At 40.1% G+C, this 13,251-nt stretch overlaps 1 protein-coding gene across 4 annotated transcripts in view; it reads left to right on the forward strand.

Annotated features, from left to right (window-relative positions):
- Positions 1-298: 298 nt before the first annotated feature.
- The window catches only part of DGKD (diacylglycerol kinase delta), a 74,513-nt gene continuing 61,560 nt past the window's right edge, over positions 299-13,251 (forward strand). For 2 of the 4 annotated variants that reach the window (XM_039347126.1, XM_039347129.1), the window contains exon 1: positions 300-2,618. In XM_039347126.1, the coding sequence (XP_039203060.1) occupies positions 2,436-2,618 (183 nt within the window). In that variant the 5' untranslated portion in view covers positions 300-2,435. Of the gene's footprint in view, positions 2,619-9,227; positions 9,304-13,251 lie in introns of all 4 variants that reach the window. The other 2 variants (XM_039347130.1, XM_039347127.1) reach the window with 2 other exon arrangements.

Consider the following 13,251-nt stretch of genomic DNA (forward strand, 5'->3'; position numbering starts at 1 on the left):
TTCATGTGGCCCACCAAGCCATCCTGGAAACAGTGAGGGAATGGCCCCCACTGCCTTGGCCCTGGCCCAGGCTAGCCGGGAGCCAATGTACAATTTTGTGGTGGCCATCTTGGCACTTGCCCCAGTGGACCATGCCTTGGCACTTGCCCCAGTCCCACCCCCTTCTGCCAGAGACCCTCAGATCTGTCCCACTCCTGCCCAGGCTTCCATAGGCACCCTTGACGCGAATGATGTAGAACTGGCCATGCCCACCCAGTAGGCCACACCCATTCCATCCATGCCACCCAGTAGGCTGCACCCACTCTGGCCACACCCACCCAGCCCCCCCCAAGGGCAACCACAATGCTGATGCGGCCCTCAGTGAAATTGAGTTTGACACCCCTGAACTAGAGCATTCCAGCAGGAACTATCTTGAAGGAACGTGAATAGGAATCAGCGTATCTATATTGCTGAATTACAGTTTTTGTTTATCCTAATCATGCCTTTTACTTGAAAAAGAAAATATAAGGAAAAATTCTAATGCAACTTTATATATCATTTTATATGTTCATATAAAATTGTAATGTGAATAGGCAACTAGCAAATGTTCTTCGACAAACATGAATATCTTGCAAGTATATGTGGCAAGGAAGTCAGGATGGATCAGACCTCTCTGTTGGATACACACATAATGCAACAGTACATTTTCTGTCAGGTTAAGCAACATTTCTTAACCACTGTCGCACATTCTCTATATTACAGAACCAAAGCATGGATTTTTTTAAAAAAATGTATTATAGGTTGTTCAAGTGTTTATATCAAAATGTCTGAGCTGATATGGTATAAGAAGAAGGTGAGAGAATTTGGCAGGCTTGTTATTTTAAGTGGCTGCTGATCAGAAGACGTAGCTGTGGGTTTTGAGCCATCTGGAATTTGGAGATTTTACATTCATAAGTCTGAGTGGGCTTGTACTCCCTAAGGCAGAGTTGGTGTGCAACTTGGACATCCTCTTGTACTCATAGCTTCTGCTCAAAGAGCAGGTTGCTGCTTTGACCAAAAGGGCTTTTACATAAATCTATGTTGGATACTCTCTTTTTAAAAATAGGGAGGCCCTATACATAGTCATTCATACATTAGTTTCCTCCCATTTAGATTATTACAATATATTCTACAGAGGCTGCCTTTAAACAGTATTGAGATGCCTCAATTGTTCTGCTACAATACAGCAGAATGGACAGTTTTGAGGACACCCTGGTCTACCCATGTGTCATTCATTGCTTCTCAGACTGCATTTCCAATAGTCTTCCAGCAATACAAACTACTGGTAACCATCTGAAAAGCCCTTCATGGCATGAATCCAGTTTATTTCTGGAACCATCTTTCTCCAACTGTTTCTGCCCATACCAACAGATCCAACAGAGCAGGCATCCTTCAGGTCCATTCTATGAGGCACTGTCATATAGTGGGACTTACCGTAGTATACTCAGAATACTCTGTCATGGGACTTGGCTGAGCTTCTGTAAGGCCTTAAAGACCTACAAAATTTGGGCTGTTGGATGAACCTGCATAGTAATATTTGCATTTGTTGGGGGATGTCTTTGACTTAGACCTCAAAACCATAGTAATGTACTGATTGCTGTTATAGTTACTTATCTGTGCTATTGCTGGTGCATAAGATTCACATATGAAATGTGTGCTTTTAAGAAATAAAGCTGATTTGAGAGGGGGAAGAGCGAGAGCTCTGAGTAGCTTGCATGCTTTTGAGTTTAAGGGTCAACATTGACTTGAAACTCACTCAAAAGTTACAGCTTAAAAGCATGGACAGATGGCATATACTGGCCCCATTGGAAATCATTCTGTGACAGTTCTTTCCCAGTATGAAATCTAGAGCTTTTTGATTCCACAACATTGAAAACTCAGTGGATTTACTCCATCAGTATATTAGAAACTACGATAAAATTGAACTATAATAGAACTAAAGAACAAGTGTGGAGGTGCCCTGAATGAATCCACTTCACAAGGGCAGTAATTGTGTAGGCAAGCAAGCAATTTGATCTACTTGCTTTCAAGTAAATGCCAGACTTGTGCCCTCATTGAATAATCTGAATCATTTCAAGTTACCGAAGTAGAGAATCATGGCAGAGAAATAAACACTGAGTTAAAGATGTAGATTAATTACTCTGCCTCAACCAGACTCTAAGTGCTTTAGTCATCGAACTGAAAATCCCAAGTGTTTATTCGCGTGCGAAACAGAAATCTCGAGCTCCCACTCACTGAGTGGGCGGCTGCTTTGGGTCAATGCGAAGCCAGTCCGCCAGAGGGCAGTCGTGGACACGGCCCGCCAACCAGCCTGCCGGCTTCTCTCCCTTGCTGCTGAGCCCACGCAGGGCAGGCGCTTGCACGGCGCCGTGTGAGGCGCTAGGTGGCGCTGCCCGCCCTGCTCCCCACCGTGCAGCATGGCGGCAGCAGCGGCGGCGGCGGTGGCGGCGGCGGGAGCCTCGCAGCCCCAGGCCGGGGCCACCGCCGCTGCCCCTACGGCGGCGGCAGAAGAGTCGTCGGACAGTGAGCCGGAGCAAGAATCCGGCTCACCACAGAAGCTCATCCGCAAGGTCTCCACCTCCGGCCAGATCCGCCAGAAGGTGAGAGCTACGAGGGTCGGGCCTTGAGGGGAGCAGAGGCGAGGGTTGCCTCCCCCCCTCCCGAGGCTTCCCATCCTCCATTTCATTCCCACTCTGCCCTTTCCAGGCAGAAAACGCGGGGCCTGCAACCTCCCAGCTCGGGTCTCCTTTGCAACCCCAACCGACGAACCGCCCCCCAGCCGTAAACCGGGGGGGTAGGCAAGGGGAAGAGTTCCTTCGGCGCCCCTCGCTCCGTCCTCCCCCCTCCAGTCCTCCCCTTCCCCACCAGTCCCAAGACCTGGCGCGGGTTGGGGGAACCTGTGGGAGCCTCATCCTTCCAAGCCTCATCCTTTCGCCCGTTCTCCGTAACGGATCCGACCCCGGTCACAGGGTCATGCAGGCAGAGGAGGAGCCCAGGTGAGCCGGTGAAGGTGACAGCCGCTTGTGCGGCAGGGGCTGCGGCTTTGCCTAAGCCGATGGGCGGTGGAGGTGGCGGCCAGAAGCAGATGCGCTTGCTCTCGGGAAGGACGCTCGGCGCCCGGGCTCGTCCCTGCACCGTGCACAAAGGAGAGCCCGGGCATTGCAGCCTCTATTCTCTCGAGGTTTGGGAAATGTTGAAATCGGGAGTGGATCAAGAAGGCCCCATCCCCGCTGGCAGGGCTCATACTTGCTTCTAACTCATTCGTTGGATTTTGGCTTCGCAAAATACGGAAATCTAGCCATTGTGGTTTGTAAGCCATAGCGTATTGCGTGGGCTTCTGTGGCTTGTTCTAGAAGCACTAGTTAAACTGTGAAATCGCTCTATTTTGAAACCAAGCTATTCTCACATTCTCCATGGGAAACCAGTTTTTGGCATAAAGAATCCTCCCTTTAGGGTGCCCATCAGACTCCCCCTTTAGGCAGCATAGTGGTCTGGTGAATTCAGTGGCAATAGCAGTTACTCCCAGAAGGGAGCACAGCTAAGCAGAAGTTTCTACTATTTTTTTCATCTGGGTGATGTGATACTTTGATCTGATGAGTGCTTTAAATGCTCTCATTTTGTGCCAAACTTTATTATTGGTTTAATCAGGATAAATTAAACTGAGTTCGGTAGGCTAACTTGTCCTTACTGACTGGCTCCTCTGTATCTGGTTGCTTATTCAGTCAAGGCTTGTCTAAAATATTGCCCAACTAGGCACATCCTGACCAGTAACAAAGAACTGTATAACCCTCTGGTAACTAGTTCAAGAGAATAAGAATATATATATATATAAGATGCAGAAGAATAGATGGGAAGGGGGAGGGGTGATGGCTCAGCTGAGCTTGTCAGCTGGAAAGAGACTGAGCTTGTCAGCTGGAAAGTTGGCAGCCTGGGTTGGAGACTCCACACAATGGGGTTAGTTCCTGTTACTTGACCCAGCTCCTGCCCACTTAGCAATTCAAAAACATGCAAATGCAAGTAGACAAATAGGTACCATTTCAGTGGAAAGGTGGCCACATTCTGTCTCAGCATATAGGCATACTGGCCACATGTCCACTGGAAGGGCTTTTGACACACTGGTTCCCTCAGTTAAGAAATGGAGATGAACGCAGCCTCCTAGAATCAGAAATGACTGGACAGAGAAAACTTTTACCTTTACCTTAGATGGGAGTGATGTCTGGAAGAAAATAATTTGTTTCATCCCTTTCTAGGGGGCAGAACAGCAAATAGTAGCCTCTTTTTTTCCAAAGGAAAAAAGATAGTGAACCCAATAATTGAACTTCCCACTGTTTTAGAAGTTAAGAAACTTATATGCAGTCTCCATCATTGGGAGGCAATGGTGTATTTAGTTGCAGCATATAAGTCCAAGTCTCTTGAAGATTCTAACTAGGAACACTAGTGACTGCCACTTCTCAATGGCCAATTTGTTAGAGGTAAAGACTTGGTCACTGCCTGACAGAACTGAGTTCTATTAGCCATACATAATACACATACTGTTCACAAATGCACACAATATAACTATTTTGGTTCAGGATGTCCAGAGTTTAGAAAGTAGTATCACACAATCTTCCTGGACCTTCTGCCAGCATTTTTATAACACAATTGTAAAAAGGCAAGCTTCTTGGAAAGAGGGAGAAGTGTTATATTTTCTGGTTTGAATTCAGCACTTGACATTTTTGTAAGTATGAATAAAACTATCACTTTTTTGGCAAAAGGTCTATGATTATCTTAAATGGCAAAGAAAAATAGCTGCCTTTCCCTACTAGGGAGAATTGTAGCAATGAATTTCTGATTTCACATCAGAATTATATCTGGGTTCTTAAATACAATCTGTTACAAGTACCACATGTGAATAAGACCATGGGGGGGGGGAAGAAGTAAGTCACTGAAGTCTTTTTATACATTGATGCAAAATAAATTAACTCTGAATAATTACATTTAAATCATCTGGCTCTCCAGATGTTGATGAATGGCCACTCCTAATAGATCCAACCAGTTTAATCAAAGGTGAGGGATATTGGGTGCTATAATTGAGCATTATTAGAAGTGGCACAGGTTGATTGTTGCAGACAAGTTGTCTTTCAGATGGAAGCTTCAGTTTCCAAAGAAGACACATTTTTGTCCTGATCTCCTTCCACTGGTGTTTTGCTATTAGAAGCAATTGTGGAACCCAAGATTTTTGCAGCCCTTTACTCTTTTGGCAGGTATCCCAAGCAGGCTTGTACAGCTCAGTTAGTCTGCTTCTTAAACTCCAAAAGTGGTCTCAAAGATATCTTTCCAGGTCTTGCCTTGTAGGCACAACCTCTCCACCTGACTGGTCTATCTTACCAGTTCTTTTCACCAGAATAGACCCTCTGCTGCTTCCATGGATCCAGGCTGGGGGAAGGCTGCCTAGAAGGTGCCATGAGCTTCTTGTTCTGAATTTTATTTTTTTCTTTGGTTGAGGAAGGGATTTCTTCACCTGACAACTTTTTCAGGTGTTTCAGAATATCTGTTTCCTGGTCATTGTTTCAATCTGCAACACAAATGGGCAGGGAGGCTGCACAGACTGAATGCAGGAACAATGTAGTCCTTGTACGGTCTGAAGTATGTTGAACGTACACTTGTTTCCAACAAAACAATTAACTCAAGTATACATTGTATAATATTTAGTTGAGGACTGAGAAGGGTTATTCTAGGCTTCTCAATTTCTATGTAAATAAAATAGAGAAATCCAGGAATATTGGCTATAAAAAAAACTTTTTTTTCAGATGAGGGTATGTGACAAATGAACTCTGGAAAAAGGCTTATATTTCACATAGGGAAAATACTAATTTGTAATGCAATAGTCATATCTATAGTAAACATTGGGTAACTTGATTAATTTGTCCGGTCGATAATTCATAAAAAGTATAAAACATAACAGTGATGGTAGAAGCTTCATAAAACATTTTCTAAGCCTACCTTATAATAATGGTGTGTAGTTTTTCTTTTCATTTGGGTGCCAGTTTAGAGTTCCTGGCAGTGCATTATACATTATAGCAAATGTTTCCTAATTGCTTGATTCCTAGGAAATCAGATAAAACTGAATCACCGATATTTGAAAATTTCCCTCCTTAAATATTTTGATAATGTTTAAACAATACATTTAAACTGTGATAAAACAATTCCCTTACAGTTATGAAAAAGGGTATATCAGTCTCATGAGTGCAAGCATTGCTGAGGGAGAACATTGTGGTATGGCAATTTCCTCAGATGAGAATACTTTAATTAATACTTTGATTAATACCATATTTTTAGAGAGTTCAAATAAGGCAGAATCCAACTATGAATCACTATGTTTTGCATCATTTCCTACGTCAATATAACTGTAACAAAACCCAAACACTTTGCTTGTGGTATGTGAATATAAACATTTTAAGTACCAGGAGTATAAACAGAAATTATGTATAGCCATTAAGCTTCCATTGCTTTAATCTGCTTGAAAATCTTTAGCTAAGATAAGTATCATTCCCAAGACAAATCAAGATTTCAGAACTATCAATCACAATGTTTTGTGACTTTTAATCCAACCCTTATTGCTCCTGCTTTCCTTACATTCATCCAATGAAAAGTGAAAGAAATAGCATGATTGGAACATACAGTATGTTACAGAACTGTGTAAATCCTTTGGAAGAAGTGCTTCAGAATACACAGTAATGTATGCTAAACATACAAAGTAACAACATTTTTTTCCAGACTCACATGACTGTCTAGAAGCTGCTCCCAACTGTTTCTGCATGTATGTGCAGACCCAGCCATTTTCCTTACTATCTGCAGTGTAGCTGATGCATCTCTTTTGAAGGGTTTGCAGAAAATGGGCATCTTATATGACTCAGCATAATAGTGACAGGACTTCACTGTAAAAACAAAGTTTCTAATACTGTTAAAACATTGCTTCTTATTTAAATGAAAATAAAATAAAGCAAACATTTTAATAGCATTTTCTGTTCTTCCTTACTCATTAATCCCATTGTCCATAACAATTTTTATATATTGTCTGTTGAAGATTACAGATATTGTCTGAAACAAAAATAATTCTTGATAAAACATTCATTTTTATCATAGAGATTCTCCTGAACAGTGACAAGCCAGTTTTGAGTAAATTTGCATGAATATTTGTAGATTAAAGTGTATGTATCTATGCTGACTTGGATGTTGCTTGTTCATTTTATGGAGTAGAGATGCATGTATGGAAATGAAGTGCATTTTAAATATGAATGAAAGAACTCAAGTTTCACTAGGTATGAATTGATATCAACTTAGGTTTTTGTGGGTACGTAAAAAACTTGAAATCCATAGTTAGTGATAGCTGCATATTAGGTGTGAGTGATAATGAAAAAAAAGCTAGACTTTCTCAATGAATGCAATCCAGGACAAAAAAAAAAAATCTGTTAAGCAATATGAATGGATGAGTAGGAGTGAGATGCAAGCATACAAAATAACGATCTGGCCTTTGAAGACCTCAGAATGAATGAGAATTATGACTAGTATTTGCTTAGAAAAAAGTCTTGTTTATTTGATGTGCATGGTGTGAGCATAAATCTATTTATACATATAAACTGTATAAAACATACATTTAAGGAATGGTTGATTTGATTTATTTATGATGAAAGACTGAATGAGTGAAGGTTACAAGAGTAATGAATGGTTATGAATGTAATACCAATCATTTTTGTCAAGGGTTAACAGTACATTTGGGAACAAAATGGACATGAAAAAAATGAAAAGAAGTGAAAGTAATTACTGTAGATGAATAAAAGTACAGTACAGGAACTGCAGGAAGAGAAAGTAAAAAATGTTCAAATGAATGGAAAGTAGACTTGAGGAAAAAAGAAATCTGCTAGGAACAGAGTGAAAATTTTGTTATAAAGTAAAGTTTATTGTACTTTTTTTATTTACAGAGGAAGTATATGATTAAGTGAATTGTCTTGAATTATGGTATGTTTTGATGAATTGCAAAAGATGGTGGCTGAATGCTCTAAGAGTTGTATACAATTGAAATAAAGCATACATGAGAATAAATGAATTCGAAAATGGTTTAAGATGAGGATATGCAATGATCCTTGATAGTTAATGTATAGTATTTATAAGTAATAGATAAGGAATGCAATGTGTTGGTTCAAGATATGAACATACATTTATTTTGTATGTAGATATTATATAGGGTGAGAAGAAGATAATAAAGATAAAGGCAACAGGGAGTGTGGCTCTAACAATTAATGGATCTTAGATCCAGATAGTTGCTTGACAAGGGAATAATCTAATGGATATTATGTGTACTTAAGAAGTTTCTAATAGATATGTGTGACTTTACCTCCCCACCTCCCAATTCATTTAAAAAGAAAGAATTCCTCTTAAATGATGTAATAGTGTGATGCATCTCTACACTGTGTAGACTGGTGCCGCTATTGTGTTTAAAGTAAAATGACTACAAATCATTTCTGAATAAATATAAGGCAGAAAAGTAGAAAAGAGCAAAATAACAAAAATGGGGAAACAATGTTTTAAGGATTTCCCATTAAAGGTGACTGGACAAAGTAAGGTCATTCCAGACAAAATGAATAGAGTAGAAGCAGCTCTGCAGTTAAGCATTTTAATATGTATTCTGTTACATCTTGGGGGTAAGACACTTTGATCTTGGCAAAAAAAAAAAAAAACTTTGAAAACATATATGTAACATGTAGTCATTAATCATATATAGCCAGCTCTTTAAGATACAGAAAGGTGCACTAGGTCCTCTTGAATAGAGATTTTAAATATGCAAGTCTCCAGATCATTTTTTTGTAGCTTGCAACAATTCTTATTTAGCAGTAGCACTGAAAAAAATAAATAGAAGTGTAGTTATACTAATCTATGCAGAAGAGGTTTTCAAGCAAATTTGAGGGGATATTCAGTTTTGTTTGGTGGTCAGGACAGGTGAGGCTTCTGGAGGGTAAACTCAGCTGCTTGAATATAGTAACTGGCATTCTGTTTTTTGTTTGACTTGGTTTGTTTGAGAAACTACTGCCTGCAGTTTAGCTGCTAATTAAAACAGTACCTTTCCTACATACCATAAAGGGTGGGGGGGAGAAATAAGGTCATGTGAAGCCACAAAGTTGCTTTGAGTTTGCAGCACTGCAGCCTTCACACATTTCATATTGGTATTTCAGGGGAACAAAGTTACCTTGTGAAAATGATTCCTTTTCTGGAAATTAAGAAAAAATGTGAACACAGGAAGAAAATGGGGTAAGCAAGCATCGGAAGTCCTGTTTTGGTAAAAGGGATTCTAGTGTAATTTTATAATGGGGGGGAGGGATTGTTTTTGCAGATATGCAGGTTTTGCAGATATGCAGGTTGTTTTTTGCAAGTTGAGAACTGGAAAGTCTTTTGGGGGCTATCTGTGGAATTAAGAAGCAAAAGGCTAGATCTGCAACAGCCTTGGCTGGGAATATCTGTAAAAAGTATGAAGAAGGGGTCTGGGGAGAGAAATCCTCTATTTATTCTACTTTTGCTTCTGGTAACAAAAGGCTTAGAAGTTTGACAGACACTCAATGGGGTGAGGATTTGAAGTTAATGTGTCTTTTTTTTGAAATTGAATCTTCTTTTTGAACTTTGGTCTGTGGGCAACAGATAGCTTATGGCTATTTTAATGGTGCTGAATTGTTATATCCAATCTCAACCTTGCCAGTCTGAATGAGAGTTGCAGTTCAACAATATCTGTAACGTACAGATTATAGACTGAAATATGAGAATCAAAAAGTAATTTTTCTACCATTAGATGAAAAGGCTTTGGTGTTGCAGCCCTCAGGTTAATGGGCTAGTTCCCATGTGGCATTTGTGATTTGAGTTTGAAACATTTCTTTAGATCAGACATGTCAAACACAAGGCCTGGGGGCTGGATGCGGCTCGTGAAGTGGTTTCATGTGGCCCACGAAGCCATCCTTGAAACAGTGAGGGAATGGCCCCCGCTGCCTTGGCCCTGGCCCAGGCCAGCCGGGAGCCAATGTACAGTTTTGTGGTGGCCATCTTGGCACTTGCCCCAGCCCCAGTGGACCATGCCTTGGCACTTGCCCCAGTCCCACCCCCTTCTGCCAGAGACCCTCAGATCTGTCCCATTCCTGCCCAGGCCCCCATAGGCACCTTTGACGCGAATGATGTAGAACTGGCCATGCCCACCCAGTAGCCACACCCACTCCATCCACGCCCACCCAGTAGGCTGCACCCACTCTGGCCACACACCCCTGCCCCCCCAGGGCAACCGCAATGCTGATGCGGCCCTCAATGAAATTGAGTTTGACACCCCTGTTTTAGATTAATGGGAAATACTCAGTATTCCAATGAACCATGGGTATAGGATTTGTTTTCCTAATCCAATTTCCTCCTAGTCACTGTAGGATTGTTCTTCTAATTCTTTTGAATCGTTATAAGCTTTGGAGAGTTTTATGGTATTATAGTAAGTGTTAGTTCTGTAGCCAAGAACCTGATCTCTTGAATTTATCAGCGAGTTAGATCTTAAGTGTTCATTGCAATAAATCTCATGTGCTAAAAAAATGTTTTCCTTGTATCTCATATATTGGCAAGAAAACATTAAGCTTCTTAAAGCCTGAAATATGTTTAGTCTTAACTTTTCTATTTTATTTCTGTTTCTTATTCACATTCACAAAGCAAATATTCTGCTCCTGGGTATTTATACTGTATAGTATAATGAGATTTTTATGTGTGAGAGAGGCAATAACATTATAAAACATAATGCCATATTACATTTGTAAGGAAGCACAATTGACTTGAGTCATAGAGTAAGACAAAGGTTTAACTAGCAGTACTGTACTTCAACCATGTGTGTGTGTGGGGGGGGGGGTTGTTCCAGGAATGAAAACAGTAAGTAAAGTTGTAGAAAGTAATTTTAAAAAGGATGTTATAAGCACAACATGTGTTACATACTTTCTTAGAGCTTCAGTTCTTCCTCAAATGCTTTGACTATTCTACATATTACTGTGGTGCTTTTAATTTGTCATCCCAACCCTAATATTAGTTTCCTTGTTTATAATAATAGCTATTGTCCATGAGCGCATGCAGATGGGAGGGAGTTAGATGTGTTTATTAGTACAACTAACCCCAATCATTCACCAGACCTCACCATGCATGTAAAACGTCCTTACAGCAAGGCCTGTTTCAAGGTGTGACAAAGTTCCCTTAAGAGTGAAGAATTAGATATAAACTACTGCGGGATGTTAAGGAAAGAGGTTTGTCAGATTTGAAACTGTATTTAGATGCTTGTTGTTTGGTCTGGTTAAAAGAGTGAGTGAGCTACTTGATTTAGAAAGTCATGAATTAATATTTGGATGGCACGGTTATTTATGGTATGACAAGGTTAAAGTAAATGTTGATTTCAACAACTACTTTGTTAGACGTGCCAATCTTCTAAGAGATTGGAATACATATAAAACAAGATTTTCTATGAAGATGCCTCTTTGGATGTCCCCCAGGAAGCTTTTTTTTTTTTTTTTTTTTTTACAAAAGAAATGGTGGTGAAGCCGGACTGGTAGACTTATGGTAAAATAATATATTTTAATTCTGGTGATCCTATCCTCAAGTCTAAGGAAAAGCTAGAATCAGAAGGACGTGTCTGCCACTGGGTACATATTTACAATATATTTAGACAAAAAGAGTTATGGGTTTGACTTTGTTAAAAATGAATTGGAAATCTTATTGTGTGGTAGTGATAAACACATCATTGTTATAAAACGTTATTGAATTTGAATTTGGAAAGTGAATATGTAAAGCATTGTATGAAAGCAGTGGGCAAGGAACTTTGGATATAATATAAAGCTTGAACAATGAGAAAATATGTGGATGAAAGGTTTAAAATTTACATTAAATTACAATTTAAAAGAAAATTTTTATAAGATGATGTATCACTGGTATTTAACACCAGATAAGTTATCAAAAATATATAAAGGTATTTCAAATGAATGTTGGAAATGCAAATGTAGAGAAGAGATTTTTTTATCATTTATGGTGGACATGTGATAAAGCAAAGAAATATTGGAGTAGGATTCATAGTCTAATACAGAAGATTCTTAAAGTGAACATAAAGGTAAAACTAGAAATTTTTCTTTTGGGTTTAATGGAAAAAGACTTGGAAAAAAATTGGAAATTTTGATGTTATATATGTTGATGGCAGCAAGGAAAAAAAAGGAAACTTTGATTTTGGGTTTTACTGATTACATAGATTGTTGTTATAGAAATGGCTAGTTTATACTATTATGTAAAAAAAGTAAAAGGTTGAGATCTGATGTTACTATCTTATTCTTCTGCACCAAAGGGAGACAGAATCAATGACTTTTCTTTCTTTTTCCCTTCTTTTCTACACTTTTTTCTTCCCTTTTCCCTCCCCTATTTTTCCTATTATTTAGTTATAAACTAATAAAAAAGAGTCTTAGAACAACCATATAGCAAAGTTCAAAATCTCAAGTGAGGCTACCTGCAATTCCTTCTGCTCCAAGGGTTGCGAGGCAAGGGACGGGGGAGCCAAGATGGAAAGGCTAGATGTAGGGTCACATCCGAACAAGACAAAAGCACAATGATAGCATCACAAAGACATAACAAAACAATATCACAGGATTCAAGACATGATAAGGCAGGATGAGGTCTTTAGGACAAAAGAAGCAAATCAGATTCTGGTCTCTCAACACCAACTAAGTTCTAACACCTGGTTAAATGGGCACCATCCTGTGCACCTCATTGAGAAAGGCAAGGCAACCTCCTCGTGAATAACCTCAATGATCTCTATTGCTCCTCTCTCTGCTCAGCCCTGCGCGTCCATAAATTGAGTGGGGGCAGCAACTCTTTGTTAGTGTTGACTGGTTGCAGGTGCATCTCCTACCCAGGCTGCACAACCTGCTGTTTACCCAGTGATTCTAACTTCGTGTGCCGGCGCTTCCTGAGCTACTTTGCCTTGTTTGCCCATCTCTGCCATTTCTGACTTTGGCTCCCCAAGTTGCCCACTGAAGCCATCTCAGGCTCCTAGTCCTCAACATTGCCTCCCTCAGATAACTCTGAAGCCAGCTGCTCCTCCTTGTCCAAGCTAGCATCCAAGAGAGCCATTACAGCTGTATTCCTTCAGTTCACAGCCACTCAAATACTAAAATCCTGTGGCTTTCACGATTTGTTTCTCACAAATGATCGTACAGA

Source organism: Crotalus tigris, unplaced genomic scaffold (genome assembly GCF_016545835.1).
Source record: "Crotalus tigris isolate CLP2741 ecotype Arizona unplaced genomic scaffold, ASM1654583v1 scf7180000018053.2689490, whole genome shotgun sequence".
Lineage (NCBI taxonomy): Eukaryota > Metazoa > Chordata > Lepidosauria > Squamata > Viperidae > Crotalus > Crotalus tigris.